Source organism: Gymnoscopelus microlampas, assembly GCF_963454915.1.
Source record: "Gymnoscopelus microlampas genome assembly, chromosome: 21".
Classification (NCBI taxonomy): Eukaryota; Metazoa; Chordata; class Actinopteri; order Myctophiformes; family Myctophidae; genus Gymnoscopelus; species Gymnoscopelus microlampas.
In genome coordinates this window covers 35,894,139-35,913,505 of record NC_139958.1, presented here as the reverse complement: position 1 = coordinate 35,913,505, position 19,367 = coordinate 35,894,139, and the positions used below count along the sequence as shown (strand labels likewise).

The 19,367-nt window shown below is 41.8% G+C and overlaps 1 protein-coding gene across 2 annotated transcripts in view; it reads right to left on the bottom strand.

Moving 5' to 3' along the window:
- dym (dymeclin) overlaps positions 1 to 19,367 on the bottom strand; it is an 80,452-nt gene that overhangs the window by 47,788 nt on the left and 13,297 nt on the right. For both annotated transcript variants that reach the window (XM_084047835.1, XM_084047834.1), the window contains exons 6-8: positions 16,827 to 16,899; positions 10,736 to 10,861; positions 7,578 to 7,720 (exon numbers count right to left, since the gene is read on the bottom strand). In XM_084047835.1, coding sequence (XP_083903961.1) covers positions 7,578 to 7,720; positions 10,736 to 10,861; positions 16,827 to 16,899 — 342 coding nt within the window. The remainder of the gene's footprint in view (positions 1 to 7,577; positions 7,721 to 10,735; positions 10,862 to 16,826; positions 16,900 to 19,367) is intronic.

The window sequence follows — 19,367 nt, the reverse complement described above, 5'->3', positions numbered from 1 at the left end:
GTACGGTCGCGTTATCCTTGGTACTTCTATCAAGTCTGACCTCAGGTCAGTGACCTGGCTGAGATGATGGGATGTTCTGTTCAAACTTTTCTCTGTCTGGGGATGTTGAATACCGGAACTAATGGCAGGGAACAACAACGCTTTTCCGTCTGTTTTGTTGTTTTTTGGTATTTTTTGGGCACTTTTTTTTTGTTGCTTTTATTGACAGAGACAGTGGATGAAAGAGTTATTTAACACATTTACTGCCAGGGGTTTTCTAAAACAGGCTGTAGCTTCTGCCAGCATTTTTAAGCATTCTGGCTAATCTTTCAAGACCCACAGAATATTTATCTCCAGTACGATCGATCCCCTGATGGTTGCTAATCACGGAGGGTTTCACTGTGCTTCCGTGGAAAAGAAAAAGAAAAGGCATCACGACATGAAAATAGCTGAAAATACATAGTAAAACACAGGAGCCGAGATACAGAGCAGTACATCTTTGGATCGCGTTATCTCCTGGTTCTGTGTGATAAAGTAAATTGATTCATTTTTTTTTAAATGACGTAGCGTCAATGGCGTCAATGGGTAATGTGTTAAAGAGGTTTCCTGAGCCAAAAACATTTGAGAACCACTGCATTGGGGCATGTCATTTGGGCAAAATCTTCCCCAAAAATTATACTTTCAAAAATAGCAGATATACACGCTCAAAACGTAGGATATTTTCGCTATTTTTGAAATAGGGCTTAAGTGGTTAAACTAATCAATGGCAGCGATCGTTTATGGTTTATGGCTCATGGCTAATGTGTGGGTTTGGGTTTGCGTGTGTGTTTGACGTGTGTGTATGTATATGTGTGTGTGTGTGTGTGTGTGTGTGTGTGTGTGTGTGTGTGTGTGTGTGTGTGTGTGTGGGCAATAGTTCCGGTAAGGAGCGCAACCACACTGTTTATGTCTGAGCAAAAGGACATAAACAAGCCTCATCAACAATGCAAAGAGAGAGAGAGAGAAAAGAAAGCGACCATATTACTGGCACACCAACATGGGCCACTTTGTTCTCTGTTCTGCCTCTCCTTTTTGTGTGTAGCGTCTCTCTGTCTCCATCTTAAATATGATCCCCTGTTCCCTCCACTGCTTTAAGCATGCAGGGATGGGATTTATGAAAGTTAAGAAAGATTAATGAGAAACAAGAGAGAGAGAAAGAGAGAGAGAGAGAAAAGATGAAAGAAGGGTAGTTAAATTTAGAGATGAAGAGAAAGGGAAAGATACCGTAGAGAGCGACAGCAGAGGGAGAGAGAGAGACAGTCAGACAGACAGAGGAGAAAGCGTGTGAGAGAGACAGAGAGAGAGGGATATATTGAGAGAGACAGGGGGGGTGAGAAATGTGTTAATACAGCATTACAATCATTGTGACCACTTTATACAGTTATACGTTGGCTGTTCAAAAATAGCAGATGTACAAGCTCACAGCGCGGCACGAAGCTTGTACATCTGCTATTTTGGAGAGAGAGAGAGAGAGAGAGAGAGAGAGAGAGAGAGAGAGAGGGGGGGAGGCAAGTAGTGAGTGACCCCTGCTCATCTCATCACTGGCACCACAGCGGCTAGACCGATAGTGTCAGAGAGCCCAGCCTGGCAGCCGTGCTTCCTGTCAGTGAGCGCACGCACGCACGCACACACAGAGTTCTATTTTACCTCAGTGGATGCTGTTTGTTATCCGTCTGGCTCGGTTCCCCTGCCTGTCTGCCTGCCCACCACACAAACCCAATAATGCTACAGTGCTCTGACTGACTGACTGACTGACTGACTGACTGACTGGCTGACTGACTGACTGACTGACTGACTGCGAGGTTCAAGTCATAAAGGTCTCACAGGTAGTTTGTGGTTACCCGTGTAGGCCCTATAAAGAGAAGAATGCATTCGCCATCTGTTTTGAATAAGGGGTGTCATGTTTTGCAATTAATTAAGCTTACATAGACTATTTCTGTTATTAAGGTTTTGTGATTTCTATCAGACAGTGCAGGGCAGAGGCGTCTAATCTGAGTTAAGGTAACCGGCCGCATACCCTCGGATTAAAACTATTTCTTAATTCCATTTAAAGATGTGTTTACACTATAATTTATAACTAAGGGATAGATGCTAAAAAGCTACAGTCTTGGGACCCAGTTAGCATATCCACAGTTCTGATGTTCACACCTCCAATTTGGAAGACAATTAGCTCCCTGTTGATGGTCCAATTGCTGATGGCTCTTGGTATCGATGTGTCTTCATTAATATTCTCATTAACTCAACAATGAGACCTCCCACTCAACTCTGTGGTTGATGTGGGTAATCAACTCCATTGTTTAGGTTAGTAAGAATATGTGAAGAGTTTCAGTTCTGTTGGGCAGTTTAAAAGTTTAAACCCCCTGGATATTTTGTGCTAAGTCTTGCAATCCATTGTTTTTCATGGAATCTTCTCTGTCCAATTGTCCAGCGGTCATTGTATTCCAGACCGCATACTTTTACAGCATCCATCCCATGTGTCATAAAGTGTTGAACAATTAACAAATGGGTATCTTTTTCATTATTAATGGTGTATCTATGTTGGCTTATTCTATCTGCGATGGAGTTGCTCGTCTCTCCTACATACTGTAATCCACACACTTGGCAAGTAATCAGATAAACACAATTTCTGGTGTTGTATGTGATGACAACACCTGACTGACTGGCTTTGTTTGTTTGTTTGTTGAAATGATTTTACAGTGAGATGGTCATATTATTAATTAACACATTATCCATTAGAAAGCCAGCAGCCGAATACATGTCAATGTGGGGGTCCTTTCCACGACAAAGTTTGAGAACCACTAAAGAGCTTGTAATCACTATAGGGGAAATAATCTAGTAACAGTTTTGGGAACTTGAAATCAGTTCCTGTTTGAATGGGTCATTCTGTTTGTTCCGGTGGTGTGCGTGTGTGGGACAGTTGGTCGTGTACGTACTGTACAGTACAGTACAGAGCTCGAACCTGTGTCTGTGATTAAAACAATCACAGACATGCGAGTCACTGGGATGACCCGAGACACTGGATGAGTCCGTGACATCCACCTTAACCCATTCATTACTGGAAAGCATCTGTGTAACCCACTTTAACCATTATTTTATACTTCAAAAATAGCAGATATACAAGCTCAGTAGATCTGCTATTTTTGGAGAAAAACAATTGCAAATGTTATGTTAGTTTCTCAAGCAAATATGTTTTACTCAAATCTTTGATTCTGGGGGTCCCTGGAACAAAATATTTTGAGATGGGGTCGGCGGCCAAATACATATGATTTGGAGGATTCATGACATGAAAAAGTTTTGAGCACCACTGATACTATAGCGACATAAGTCTTTCAGAGAACTGTTAGGATTTAGAAGACATTTTTAGAATGGGTCTCAGGTCTTACTGTGTTAAGGCGCTTGTGTCTGCACACTGCTACATGATACGGCTGTGGAAACAATATCGCAAATAGCACAAAGAATCAATCCACAATGTCTTATGATAAACTCTCTAATCCTCTCAAAGGATAACAAGAACCAAACGCTGTGTTTCTCTGTTTCCAGTTTAGACAATATAATCGACAATGGATCATCATCGTTATAACAACATGTGTGCAAAATCTATCTATCTATCTCTCTATATCTATATATATCTCTCTATATCTATCTATCTATCTATATATATATATGTAAATAGCCGATCTACAAGCTTACGAAAGATTGTTCAATTTTACCAAACAAAACAGGGTTACACGATAACGATTCAGATAACTGATAAAGGAACTACATTTGAGACACAATGCTAAGTTGATGCGGTGTAATTATGACCCTTTAATACCCAGGTCTATTTTCTACACTCATAGTTAAATTAACATTCAGGATTTCACAGCCTGTGCAGCCTCACGTACATGTTATTTAACCAGCAAACAAACAGACAAAGAACATGTGCTACTTAGTGGACGAGTAAATTAATTATGGGCTGATGGCTTCAGTCCAATGTCTTGGGCAAGCAAACAAACCAACAGGCAAACACGCACGCGCGCGCGCGCGCGCGTGCACACACACACACACACACACACACACACACACACACACACACACACACACACACACACACACACACACACACACACACACACACACACACACACACACACACTCTTGCCTGTCTCTCAGCAGCACGTTAGAACTGGGCAATTAACCCCAAATATATAGAAACTTATATTTAAAACCAATTTAGATAATAATTGAGACTTTTTTTCTTCACTTATATATCAACAAATCCACACAGAAAAATGTAATAATTAATTTTATAATCTACTAAATCTACTAGTCTGATTAACCACTTCACCCTGTATTATACTTTGTACCACAATGGTGGCGTACAAAAATAGCAAAAACAGCCGATAACCCACTATATGTCCATATAAATAAACTCCTACTATCAACTTAACACCATGATTTTGTCTATGTGAAGGAAATCAAAACAATATGTGCAATATGTGTGAGATTAAGCCTGGCACACACACACAACGGTACACAGTGTCTGTGTGTGGGAGCATGAACATGATGATTATTAATTGTGCAAAAATACTGTATGATCTCCAGCTACCTCCTGTAAGAGGAGCACAGTTGTGTGGAATGAGGGCTGGACAGAGGAGAGGAGAGGAGAGGAGAGGAGAGGAGAGGAGAGGAGAGGAGAGGACCAACAGTCTGGGTGATAAGCCCCCCAGCAGACACTCTCTCACACTCTCAGACAGAAGTGTATGTAAGAGAGGGAAAGAGAGAGAGAGGGATGTGTGTGTGTGTGTGTGTGTGTGTGTGTGTGTGTGTGTGTGTGTGTGTGTGTGTGTGTGTGTGTGTGTGTGTGTGTGTGTGTGTGTGTGTGTGTGTGTGTGTGTGTGTGTGTGTGTGTGTGTGTGTGTGTGTGCGTGCGTGCGTGCGTGCGTCTGTGTGTGTGTGTCTGTGTGTGTGTGTGTGTGTGTGGGGGGGGGGGGTTAGGGGGACACACTACCCCCGAGACATTAAAATGGCGACGGAAATGGGAGTAGCGGACTTTTTTTTTTGCTTTGTCATCCGGCTTATGTTGGGTTGAGGGGGGGGGGGGGAAACCCCCGACACCCCACCGAGTCCAACCGTGACCCACCGGTTCCCCACAGCTGCCGTTTCTTTCCAACAGGTTTACGCAAGCTTTACTAATATGCCATCTGATGAAGCAGTGACGTCTCAATACAGAGCCATTGGAATGTACAGTAAAAGCCCCCATACCGGTGTCCAGTCTGCTTTGTGGAGATGTACAGTATGTGGATTTTGCTGGACTTAACCCCTTAAGACCAGGAAAGCGTCCGTTATTTTAGATTTGAACCATTATTCTATACTTTGGGTTAGGGTCATGAACATTTGTGCAAATCTTTGAATATATTAAATACATATTTTTAAGCGAACATTTGTAACTCAAATCTTTGCTTCTGGGGGGGTCCCTTAGCCTGGGAAAAGACGAATCTGCCAGTGCAAAAAAAAAAAGTGCCCTCTTGCGATTTGGGTCCGGCACCGGTCCGTTGTGAATCCATTTCCTGCTCCAGAAGTCTGGGGTGACCAATCAGGGCCCAGTATTCAAATATGGGAGACTGTGATTGGTCGTTGGGACCCCCAAATTGATATGTATTTTGCCGCAGACTTGCCCCCCCATTTGAAAATGTTTTGTACCAGGGACCCCCCCAGAACAGAAGATTTATGTAAAAAAAATATATATACCGGTACTCGAAATGTTCCAATATTTTCACGATTCGTTTTTTTTTACTCAAAATGAGCAGATCTACAAGATCGCAGCACGTCACGTCCTGCTGTAGCTCGTGGATCTTCTATTTTTGAATATAGCCAACGCATAAATGGATAAAGTGGTTAAAACGACTGTGATGCTACTTTAAACTCCTGCCGTAAATAGCAGACCTACAAGCTCACAGCGCGCCACGTCCTTGACGCGTTGGGAGCTTGTAGATCTGCTATTTACGGAGCGCGACACAACTAAACTAACTAACTAAGTGAATCAGGCTTAAGGCCTGGCTGAACATTAAGTTCCCATGAGCGGAAAAGGACGTTGTGTTTTTTTGTTTTGTTTTTTTTACTTGTTGAGCAATTCCTCTGTGAATTCGCTGCAATCAAAGTAAACATTGTGCATGCAAATGCAAGAACAAAAATAATGCGGTGATGAGTTCTCAGCGTATGCGTGTGTGTGTGTGTGTGTGTGTGTGTGTGTGTGTGTGTGTGTGTGTGTGTGTGAGGGAGGTGGCTGCAGACATGCAGGCTCTAGGGGATTACAGAACAGGACAGGCCACCATAACTCATATCCCTGATCGGTAGCCACAGACAGACAGACAGGGTGACTGACTGACTGACTGACTGACTGACTGAACACTGATAGGCAGTGATGGAAAAAGTACTCAAATGTTTTTACTTAAGTAAAAGTATCAATGCTGCAATGCAGAAGTACTCTGCTACAAGTAAAAAGTCTGGAATTCAAAATGTACTTGAGTAAAAGTACAAAAGTATTGGTATCAAAATGTACTTAAAATGTTTGAAAATAGCAGATCTACAAGCTCACCACGCATCACGATGCGACACGTTGTGAGCTTGTAGATCGGCTATTTTCAAGTAGCCTAGGTATAAAATAGGGCTAAAGTGGTTAATGTATGTTTTATAATATAATAATTTATATCTATAAAGTAACTAGTAACTCAAGTTTTCAAATAATTGTAGTGGAGTAAAAGTACAATATTTGCCTCCGAGATGTAGTGGAGTAGAAGTAAAAGTATAAACAATTGGAAATACTCCAGTAAAGTTTAAAGTACCTCAGAATTGTACAGTACTTGAGTAAATGTACTTGGCTACTTTAAACCACTGCTGATAGGCATCAACCACCAACAAACGAGCGTGTTTCTGTAGGAAACCCATGTGGGAGCATTCCCATTCTTTCACTCAAAACAAACATGCACAGATATGCCCGCACATGCGCGTGCACATTGCGCACACATGCACGCACGCATTCACACCCACACCCACACAGTAGTGTTCCCCCAGTATTCATGTTTGGTTCTGATAACACCTAAGTTATACTCTGTAGTACGGTGTGAGGCGTTTCGAGCTTGAAGGTCGCCTATTTTGTGCTTTCTGCTTTGGCTAATCAAAAATAGCAGATCTACAAGCACTCAACGGGTCCCTAAAAGTCTCATTTGTATTACTTCCTGTAAACGCAAACGTACCGTGTGATGAGAGATAGACTTAATGAATATAAATGAATCTTGATTTCATTCACCTGCGTGATTCCCCATAGCTCAGGTTTCCTCCAATCACACCCGATTTCAATTACAGCGCAGCTGTGAGACCTCCTCTATCCCATTGCTCGAGGAGATGGGAGCGTCTGATTGGTTGAAAAACACCACACCTCTGTTTCTGAGCCAAGCTTGGCAGAAGCTTTAGCAATAAAGCAATTTCGTGACGTCTTTAAGAACGAGGCAACGTTTTGTCGCGACCTTCCTCAGAGCGTCGGCATGAAAAGCGTTTGAGAAACAGGGACGTATTCGTACTTGCCACTCCGGACGCCAGGCCGTAGAGCAGGCCGCCGCCCTCGGCCTGAGGTTCGAAGATGTGAGTGGCAGGGGGCGGGCACTTCTCCTGTCTGATGAAGTTGTACAGCAGAGTCTTCACCAGTCGACTGGTGAGAGACAGACTGGAAGACACACACACACACACACACGGGAGTTGGGACGACATAAAAAAATCAGGTATTTCATCACTCAAGTCGATTTCTGTAATTGCTTTATTATTAAAGCATTCTTGCATTATATTACTGACGTTACAGTGTTTTTAAAAAGGTCTTTATTATTTTATGTATCATTTATTTAACCAGGGTAAAAACCACGTTAAGATTTGAATCTCTTTTTTTCAAGTGGGCCCTGGCCTGAAAAGGTGGCATACGGTATACAGTAGTTACACATTAAATACATGGAAACAAAAGCATGTTTTCAAATTCAGTTCTCACAATGGGAACAAGATAAGATATTATTTTGTATCACAAAAAAAATATTATTATTACCATTATTATGACTACTGCTACTACTACAACAGAAACAAAGAACTTCCCATTTTAAAAACAAATACAAAAAACTAATATCAGGATTACATGGACCTCACAGGAAAGACTGCCAGATAAACAGCCATAGTTGGCTGGACTCAGGTTTTTTTTTATCTCGACGTGTGAGAAAACATTTCTTTGGAACGAGGCAAGGTTTTTGTGGAAGAGCGACATTCCAACCAACTGAAAAGAGGGATAATAAATCGGGCTTTAAGGCTTTTATAGTCATAAGACCAGTGTCTGGAATCTCAGACCAGTGGACTCTCACGCGTAAAACAAAAGTGTCGACAATTCTTTTGTTTGAGAATCTGTTCTTTTTTTTGGGGGGGTCGGCGGAGACTGTGGACGCATAGATATTTCTCTTACAATTACAGCGTCTGAATATGAGTCGTGTCAACGAGTATGTACATTTGTGTGAGTGACCCTTTTTTTAAAAATGGCATTTTGCTATTCAAAAATAGCAGATATACAAGCTCATAGCGCGGCACCGAGTGCCGCGCTATGAGCTTGTAGATCTGCCATTTTTGAAAAATCGCGAAAATGTGTGCAAATCTTTGAATGTATATTCTACACATGTCTTCTAAATCCTAACCGTTTTTTGCTACATCAGTGGTTCTCAAACGTTTTCATGTCAAGGACCCCTGAAAATGATGAGGTATATGGCCGCGGCGGACCCCCATCTCAAAATGTTTTGTTCCAGGGACCCCCCAGAAGCAAAGATTTGAGTTAAAAATGTTCGCTTTAAAAATATATATTGAAAGATTTGCACACATTTTCACGATTTTTCTAAAATAGCAGATCTACAAGCTCAGAGTTGACTCTGTCGGGTGGAGACCTCATATGTCCAAAAAACTGTATCAAAAGTAGCAGATCTACAAGCTCAAAACACGTCGTTTCGAGCTTGTACAGCTGCTACTTTTGATCCTTTTGTGTGACGCTGTGGTATGATCAAGTAGGTTTTCTGCTCGACAGCAACAATAGAACATATAACCAACACTGTGGTGTTTGTAAAACGTGGTCTACCTGCAGTTATATTGAGCCATTTAATTAATGCGGTCGCGTTGGACCGCTACGTTCATTTGGGGGACCTGTCCCGGGTTCGAATCCCCGGTAGGATATGAAAGTTACACATCACAGCCTTAAAAAGGTGCAGTAAGTGATTTTCTGTTGTTAAATAGCTCTATGTTCAGATAACAATCGTTGCTATACAGTGTTTGTTCAGTAACAGGGGTCTCGCCAGCTCTTTAGTAAATACACGAAAATGCATTTTCAGGTCGGGATACCAATTCCATCGAATCAGGAGAAGAGAACTCACACAAAACAGGATACAGGGCTAAACAGGTGCAATTGGAAGTGATGACACGAAGAAACGAGCAGGCAAAATTTGAATGTGGAACGCCATAAAATTGATGCTGATATATGGGTACTCTCTCCTGATGAAATTGGCCACCAACCTGAAAATGTATTGTCTGTTTATCAAAGAGATGGTGAGACAGGGAGACACAGCCCTATAGCAACGATTACTATCAGAATATAGAGCTTTAGCTTTTTCACGATAAACCTTTTGTTTGAACCCATTAAGACCTGGAACGCATCTGTGTCATTTTTTGATTTGAGCTAAAAAAGCATTATTCTACACTTTGGCTATTCAAAAATAGCAGATCTACAAGCTCATAGCGCGGCACTCGGTGCCGCGCTATGAGCTTGTAGATCTGCTATTTTTGAAAAATCGAGAAAATGTGTGCAAATTAATATATTTATATTCTTCTTTTTTTACTCAAATCTTTTTTTCTCAAATCTTTGCTTCTGGGGGTCCCTGGAACAAAATATTTTGAGATGGGGTCCGCGGCCAAATACACATCATCATCCTTGACATGAAAAAGTTTGAGAACCACTGATATAGAAACATGTTTTTTCAAAAAACGTAGGATTACAAGATATTTTGTAGAATCGGAACCTCAGGCCTTAATGGGTTAACTTAACACATTGAGTGCCAAAAACGGTCCGGACCGTTTTTCATATTCCTAACATGGTGTGCCAAAAACGGTTATGGCCGTTTTTGGGGAAAAATATGAAAAAAAAAAAAAGTTTTTTTCTTTTTTTTTTTTTTTTCTCCTTCATTTTACGAAGATTTAGACTCCAATCCACCTCCTGGTTGAGTTATGACTTCAAAAGCCTGTATCTCGGCTCCTGTGTACTTTTTGTTTTTACGATGTATTTTCGACTATTTTCAACTGGCTGCAACTATGGAACGGATTAACGAATGTTTTTAATCTTTTTCCCCGGATTGTACGAGACCTCTATGTGTGTAATGAGGGGATCACCGTGAGGACGGTGATCACTGAAAATGTTTTGTGACTACTTGAAAAAGGTCCAAAAATGGTTAAAATTCCAGGCACTGGAGGTACCCTGTTTTGAAAAACCCCTGGCACTCAATGTGTTAAAATATGACTTACACTACCTTCGATTTATACTCAGTTGCGTACCGGCAGCGTGTGCGCAAAAAAATAGCCAGTCAACTAAGCGTTGTGAACTTGTAGATCGGCTATTTCCATTTAGATGAGCTATGTTCAGCTAAGTGTAAATGAGTGAGTGAGTGTGAGGTCTCACCATCGTCCTTTCATGATGTGCTGGTAGATGGACCCGTCCCGGAGGATCTCTTTGTGGAAGAGCTGATAGGACAGCAGCACCAGCAAGGTGGTGACGGCTTCAAACAGGATACTGTACGTGATGTCACTACATGCGCACACGCACACGCACACACACACACAAATCGGTGAGCAAAGAAATACACACAGGCAGTAGGCAGTGTTGATTTTGACAGCAAATTTTGATTTAGTTTTAGTCATGGTCTTTTGAATAACATTCCATTTAGTTTTAGTCATATTTTAGTCATCTGAAATGTTTTTGTCTAGTTTTAGTTGACTAAATATCATAAGATTATAGTCGACTAAATCTACGGTTGATTTAGTCGACTAAAATGTATTCTGGCGGTGCCTTGATGGCGTCGTAATGGCTGATTTTACACTTGGTTGCATGCTGAAAATAGCCGATCTACAAGCTCACAACGCGTCGCAGCGCGACGCGTTGTGAGCTTGTAGATCTGCTATTTTCAGAGCGCAACCAAACATAAAGTGACTTGTCTTTTAGTTCTACTGAATCTCTTCTCCACTAGTCCCTCACTAACATTTTAGTCTAGTTTTTAATTTGTTGACGAAATTTAAATCAATTTAGTCTTAGTTTTAGTCATCGTAGCTTAGTTTTTATTTCGTTTTTGTTTCGTTTTCGTCATTGAAAAGAGGTTTTATTCCATCTGTCGGCACACAAACGACAAATTGTAACTCAGGCATCAGCAAGAGCCTTTTTTTTTTTAGTTTTCCGTCCCACATAACTGAGGTAGGCAAAAATCCCCCTTGCCTCACACCAGGATCTATAGCTAATTGGATTTATGGGGGGAAATAAGCATAGATAAACTGTATTGGACCATGATATAATGAGATTATAGCCCAACTGACCTAATTGTCAAGAGTAGCCAGCTCAACCACATGAATCATCTTCTTTAGCAAGATTCACGTTTCAATGTAGAAGTAGATTTTGTAAATTGGCCAGCATACAGCGTACAGATTATTTTGTAAAGCGGGATTGGCCAGCATACAGCGTACAGATTATTTTGTAAAAAGGGATTGGCCAGCATACAGATTAGGGATGCAACTATCCGTTATCTTATTATTCATTCTATCGATTACTTTTTTTGATTAATTGAATAATCAAGAAACGCATTTTCGGGGGGGTAATAAAAAATATATATTATGTCAGGAATCAACCATTTTAATAGATTTCTTAACACATTGAGTGCCAAATCTACAGTTTTGCAAATATACACCCGTCGAGTGCCATAACCTTAGATCTAAGTGTGTTCAATTTACTTTTTTATTTTTTTCCTTTCCACATGGGGCGCTCTAACGCAACTTAGGAATGATCCACAGACCCTGTAAAAATGAAAATGGACGGATGTGAATCCAGTCCAAAAAACGTACCTCCCGTCCACTCTAATGATAGTATCTGGAGAAAAAGGTCCTTATCTCCATATCTTTTTACCGTGGTGGTGAAAACGAGACCATTTTCGACGCACGATCGCTCTGCAATGCGGATCGCGTCAGAAAGGTTATTGTTCCAGTCGTTAGTCGGGACCCTCGACCGTCGTCCTCGTCGCGGCGTCTACAGCTGATCAGCGTACACGGTACTGGCACCGGATGTACCCCGTTTTAAAAAAGCTCTGCCATTAAATGTGTTAACTCTTTGACTGCCTGAGTATTTTCATAAAGTACTCCCCCAGTGCCAGCAATTTTTTTTTTTTGCTATTTTGTCATTTTTCATTCAACTAAATTCTCTTGAGTGGGTATTTAAGCCATACTACAGTTCCACCAGTAGAGAGCAGCAAATGACAGCTGGGTGACTGATCGTCACCCAGACCATAGATTATAGAAGAAAACCTCTCCGTTTGTCTTTTCTACCGTGTGAAAAAACATATTTTTCCCTATAGCCGAAAATGACCGCGGGAAAAAAATGAGAACCTGAAACGGAACCCCGGCCTTGAAACCGGATGCAGATGTGGGTGAAGTAAGTGGAACTCGAAACCTATATCGAAATATTATAGCATAGCGCGATGAGAGATTAAACAATGAACGCGCGTCCAACGCGTCGACGGCACACTGAACAAACTAGCAATTGACACGTTATCGAGTCAGCGGCCTTCAAAGAGTTAATAAGCTACTAAATCGATTAGTCTGAACTGGGTTAAGGCACAGCCGTTTACAAAGCGACGCAAATACCAGGAGTTTTTACAATATGGATTCCCCTGCTGTATTCTTTCCTTTTTTTTGTTGATATGTTTTGGGCCTTTATTGAGATAGTACAGTTGAGAGAGTGACAGGAAACAGAGAGAGAGACAGGGAGTGACACACAGCAAAGGTCGTCGGGCTCGGGAATCGAGCACTACAGCATGCCATCGGCGCCCCCACCCCTGCTGTACTCTGAAATGGATCAGACCCAATGTACTGTTAAAGGAGTAGTTCTCCCAAAAAATAACTCAAAGAGTCTCCATTGAGTCTCCTATCGAACGATGACCCGGTCATCAAATCATTGGCTTAGGAATGCGACAAAAAACTAAAAAGATTCCATGAATTCAAGGCTTCGTGGGGTGTGTAATTGATGGAAAATACTCCTTTAATCGTTATTAAATAGCAGCGGAGTCTTGCACAGCCCTATAACGAACCCATTCAATCCGGGAACGCGTCTCTGTCATTTAGTTTTAAGGCTATTTTTAGGCTATTCAAAATAGCAGATCTACAAGCTCATGAGCTTGTAGATCTGCTATTCGTGAACATTTGATACAATGATATGTAGGCTATTTGGCCGCGGACCCCCATCTCAAAATATTACGTTCCTGGGACACCCCCCACCCCACCCCCGAAGCAAAGATTTCAGTTACAAACAAAACAAAAAGAACATACATTCAAAGATTTTGCACAACATTTTCACGATTTTCCCAAAAAAACAGCAGATCTACAAGCTTGTATATCTGCTGTTTTTTTGAATAGCACCAAAAAGAAATCTAAAAAAAAAACGACACCGATTTCTTTTCCCCCCGGTTCTAAACTGGGTTTATAAGAAGGGACAAAAAAAAAACAGAACCCCACAAACAATGTCGTATCCGAGGCAATGATGATGATGATGAGAAAACAGTAAGATTTGTTTCTTCTCGTCTCTCCTCCTCCGGGGGGCTTTAAACCCAGAGCACGTAGAGAGAGGAAACCGCCTGACAGCTACAAAGTAACAGAGGGGGGGGGAGGAGGGGGGAGGGGGGAGGGGGGGGAAGGGGTGATGCTGGGAACAATGAAGAATGCTGGAATGCTCAAACGCACTTACACAAGAGCCAGGGATAAGATGTACCAAAAAAAAATAATGACAGGAGGAGGGAGAGGGAGAGAGAGAGAGACGGGGAGAGAGACAGACAGATACACACACTGAGAGAGACAGACAGATACACACACTGAGAGAGACAGACAGATACACACACTGAGAGAGACAGACAGACACACTGAGAGAGACAGACAGATACACACACTGAGAGAGACAGACAGATACACACACTGAGAGAGACAGACACACACACTGAGAGAGACAGACACACACACTGAGAGAGACAGACAGATACACACACTGAGAGAGACAGACAGATACACACACTGAGAGAGACAGACAGACACACTGAGAGAGACAGACAGATACACACACTGAGAGAGACAGACACACACACTGAGAGAGACAGACAGATACACACACTGAGAGAGACAGACAGATACACACACTGAGAGAGACAGACAGACACACTGATAGTAACGCCTGATGTATGCTCCGTCGAACAACGGCGTCGCCTAGACCAAGTATGACTTAAGACAGACAGACAGACAGACAGACAGACAGACAGACAGACAAACTTCACTGATAGTCAGACAGACAGAGAGAAACAGACGGACAGACAGACCGGCTGACAGACTGGCTGACAGACAGACAGACAGACAGACTGGCTGACAGACCGACTGACAGACAGACAGACAGACCGGCTGACAGACAGACAGACAGACAGACAGACAGACAGACAGACAGACAGACAGACAGACAGACAGTTACAGTAAAGGGAGAACAAGGAATGAAAGGAAGACACATTGACTTGAAAACAAATACACAGACAGACAGACAGACAGACAGACAGACAGAGAGAGAGAGAGACAGAGAGAGAGAGAGCACCGTCTGTCAATCACGTGTCCATGAACTTGGTTTGACCTTGACAAGGCAGCACAGCGGAGTGTGAAGAACAGAGTGGTAGAGGAATGATTCTAACCTATATATACACCGTATGTATACATACGGTATACGCGCAGGTGTGTGTGTGTGTGTGTGTGTGTGTGTGTGTGTGTGTGTGTGTGTGTGTGTGTGTGTGTGTGTGGGAGAATGTCCCCCTCATTCTCCCATAAGTGTCCCCTTTCATTGTGACACGCCCCCTCTGGGGGCGAACATTCAAAGAACCAAAAAATCCGATCTACACGCGTTGTGACCTTGTAGATCGGCTATTTTCGTAATCAATATTTAGTTTGAGGGCGTCTTTAATGTGATGTTAGTCTTCTGCACCTACTGTTAGGCCTGTCACAATTATTACATAATAATCGTCTAATCGTAATTATTTGAGATAATCTCAATTATTTTCGCATAAATCGTCAGATTTTCACACATTTTCAAATATTAAAAAAAACAGAAATAGCAGATCTACAAGCTTGTAAGCGTTGTAAGCTATTTCTAGATGAGCTTTTTATTTTCATGAATAAAAATTATTAATAATGTAAAAATAAAATGGTATATTTCAGATATTCGTCATATCTGCCCCGTGCAATTTTTGATTACAAAGCAAGGCTTCATATGTTCCAATGTTCAATGGCCAAACGTCAACTTAAACGTGTAATCGTGACAGCCCTACCTACCTACTGTACTTGGATGCCCTTTATCTGTAACTTTATCCACTGTGGTGCCTGAATTTCCCTGTCTTTCCATCTGTCTTTTTTTTTTTTTGCCAAAGAGGTTTGGTGCAAAAAGGAGCAGACCATGTATAGAGCCCTGGGGGACCCCGATCAACTAAGTATGTAAGTGGTTTATATATACAAATATATCATACGTGCTGTCGGGCAGAAACCTTGAATCTCCATGTTTGTTTTTTCGTAAATTAATACCCTAGGCCTAGTTCATCACACAAGAGCGCCGCGGCGCGCTGTGAGCTTGTAGATCGGCTATTTTCACTATTTTAACACGTTGGCTCCCATTGACGTTCATAGAAGTGATTTCAAATCCAACGCTCGACTGCCATTGACTTTGTCATTTGGAGTTTTCAGTGATGACGATGGACGAGGGTGCTCTTCCGCAGCCTGTGACTGATCCTGGGACTCCCGAAGAAGAATTACACCCGGAAATCCCGTGATCTAAACAGATTCCAGCCCGTCCGGTCTAACGTTATCAGATTCATAAGAATACGTGTATCTCTGATTTCTTTTCCCAGATTGCGTTTTTGGGTGAAAACAAGCCATATTGAACCGCCGATAACTACTAAAGAACGGAAGATTGCGGTTACAATTTTTCTTTTCCCGGATGATAGAAGAGACCCCCCCCCCCCCATTCATTCATTCATTCCTGGCAGTCAATGTGTTCAAATGTTTTTAAAATGATAATTTGACCCTTTAAGACCGGAAAAGCATAATTTGTGTAATTTTAAGATTTCTTTGGCTATTCAAAAATCTTGAAAATTTGTGCAAATAAGAATAAGAATATTTCTTGTTTCAAAGCGAACATTTGATTTACAAAGATTTGAGTTACAAATGTCAAAAAAAAAAAAAAAAATATATATATATATATATATATATTTGCAAACATTTTCGGGATTTAAAAGATAGCCGCGCTATGAGCTCGTACGTATATCTGCTATTTTCAAAATAGCCAAATAAATCTTAAAATGACACACAGACGCGTTCCCGGTCTTAAAAAAGGGTTTAAAAAAAAAAAAAAAAAAAGAGAGATACAAGGTTTCCTCTCCAAACAGCGACTAGTACCCAACTCTGAGGTATTAAGCTGCTGAGGGCGGGGCGGCACTACTTACAGCAGAGGCACCTCCACGATCAGGTGCACCAGGTTGGACATGAACTCTTCCAGGAGATCCTCGGTCACCGTGTCTGCAGATGGAGGGGAGGGGGGGGTGGTGGAGGGGTTGGTGGGGGCAATTAAAGAGAGAAAAAAGAACATTCTGTTCTTATTATTCTGTCATTTCTAACACCAACACCGACGCCAACAGCTCCCTGTGGTTGGCCATGAGCAGACTCTCTCTCTCTCTCTCTCTCTCTGTACTCCTTCCATCTCTCTCTCTCTCCCTCTCTCTCCCTCTCTCTCTCCTAGCCTCCTTCCCAGCCATCCATCCCTCCTTCACATGGAGGAACAGAGGAAAGGGAACAGCCAGCTGGAAGCGTTCCTTTCTTTCCTCCACTACACTTCCCTCCTTCGTCCTGTTCCAAGGGCCTCGAGGATTTCGGTCCAATGCCATTTTCCCTCCATTATGTCCGGTCGTGACCTTAAAACCACGGCAGGCCCCCCCCCCCCCCCCGTTGGCTTAGACTTTTGTCTCAACGACGGAATGGCACAAAAAAAACAGCAGATCTACACGCTCATTGTGAGTGGCGCGTCGTGAGCTTGTAGATCAGCTATTTTTAGGAAATGCCTTTTTTTTTGTTGCTATTTTCAGAAATTGCTATTTAAAAACGTAAATCTAGTGAAATATTTTCAAGTTTTTATGAATACCCTGAATAAGGACACCAGGTTTAAAAAGGACCGCACAAGTCAGATTCTGACTTCTCGTCACATGGTAAAATCCTCAGTGTTAAACTGGTCATATTCACGGCTAACCCATTAAGGTGTGAGGCCGATTCCTACTAATGTCTTCTAAATCCTCACAGTTTTCTGAAAAACGTATGTTTCTATATCAGTGGTTCTCAAACTTTTTCATGTCAAGGACCCCCAAAATGATATGTATTTGGCCGCCGACCCCCCCATCTCAAAATATGTTGTTCCAGGGACCCCCAGAGGCAAAGATTTGAGTTCAAAATGTTCGCTTTAAAAGAATATAAATATACTGGTTTGCACACATTTTCACGATTTTTCAAAAATAGCAGATCTACAAGCTCATAGCGCAGCACTCTGTGCTTGTATATCTGCTATTTTTGAATAGCCAAAGAAATCTAAAATGACAGAGATTGAATGGGTATAGTTCGCCGATACTAAACGTATTCAAGTTAAACCTCTTTATCAGACTGGTCATACAGAAAAGCGTTATATATATCGTCTCTGTCGGGGTGGAAACCTCATAATGTCCAAAAGCATAACTTTTTAAGGAGTCGAATTCAAAAGCAGCAAAAGTAGCGGATCTACAAGCTTGTAGATCTGCTACATTTAATGGTTTTGTGTGATCAAGTAGGGCGATAATTTACGGAAAGTTAGAAGTTAGAAGATGGGACATAAGAGCTTTCTGCGCCGACGGCAATGATACATGTCTGGGCTCCCGCGAGGACAACAATTCATCCAATGTGTTCCACCGGAGGCACCCATTTTAAACAGGGATGGTCCTCTCATAATGGACGTTGTCAGTTAATGTGTAATTAGGGGCTGAAGCCTAATTTAATCCACTAATCGGAAGTATTTATTCAAGCCACCCCACAATGCAGGAAGTCAGCGGTTTGACTTGTGTTATGTTACTTGCCAACAGCCTCCATTCAGAATAAGAAAGAAAAAAAGCTCATTGAACGGCGAACAGCACTCACGCCATTTTCTCTCTAAATACAGCTCTCCCTCTATTCAGCGCAACCTTTTTGTGACCCAACTTGTTGGCAAGGGTGGGACAGAAAATAAGTGCATTTTACTTGAATACAGTACTTAATTCCTTTTGTTTGGCGTCTGTACTTCTTTATTTGAGTATTTTGTGGTGGGGTTTTCTGTTTTTTTGGTGGCGTCTGACTTTCACTCCACTACATTTTAACCAATTAAGACCTGGGACGCATCGGTGTCACTTTTTCATTTGAGCTAAAAAAAACATTATTTTACACTTTGGCTATTTGAAAATAGCAGATATACAAGCTTTTCAAGATTTTTGAAAAATCTTGAAAATGTGTGCAAATCTTTGAATATATACTGTTTAAAGCGAACATTTTTAACTCAAATCTCTGCTTCTGGGGGGTCTCTGGAACAACATATTTTGTGATGGGTGTTGGCGGCCAAATACATATCATTTTGGGGGTCCTTGACATGAAAACGTTTGAGAACCACTGATATAGAAACATACGTTTTTTCAGAATAATGTTGGGATTTAGAAGACATTTGTAGAATCGGCTTCAGGTCTTAATGGGTTAAAGACAAACTTTTGAGCACCGGGACCCAGCTTACAGAAAATACATTATGAACCACTTATGCTCCGTTTCAAAAATAGTGGCTTAGGTTTTCACCCCCTTTTTCTCCCCCATTTAGTCGTTATGCCAATGTATTCCTCCCCACACACATCTCTGTGTTGTCACTGCTGTCCTATCCTACTGATTCACCTAACAGTGAGGAGCCCCCACCGAGAGGACGTAGGGCCTTCACCCAACTCCTCCCGCCCAAC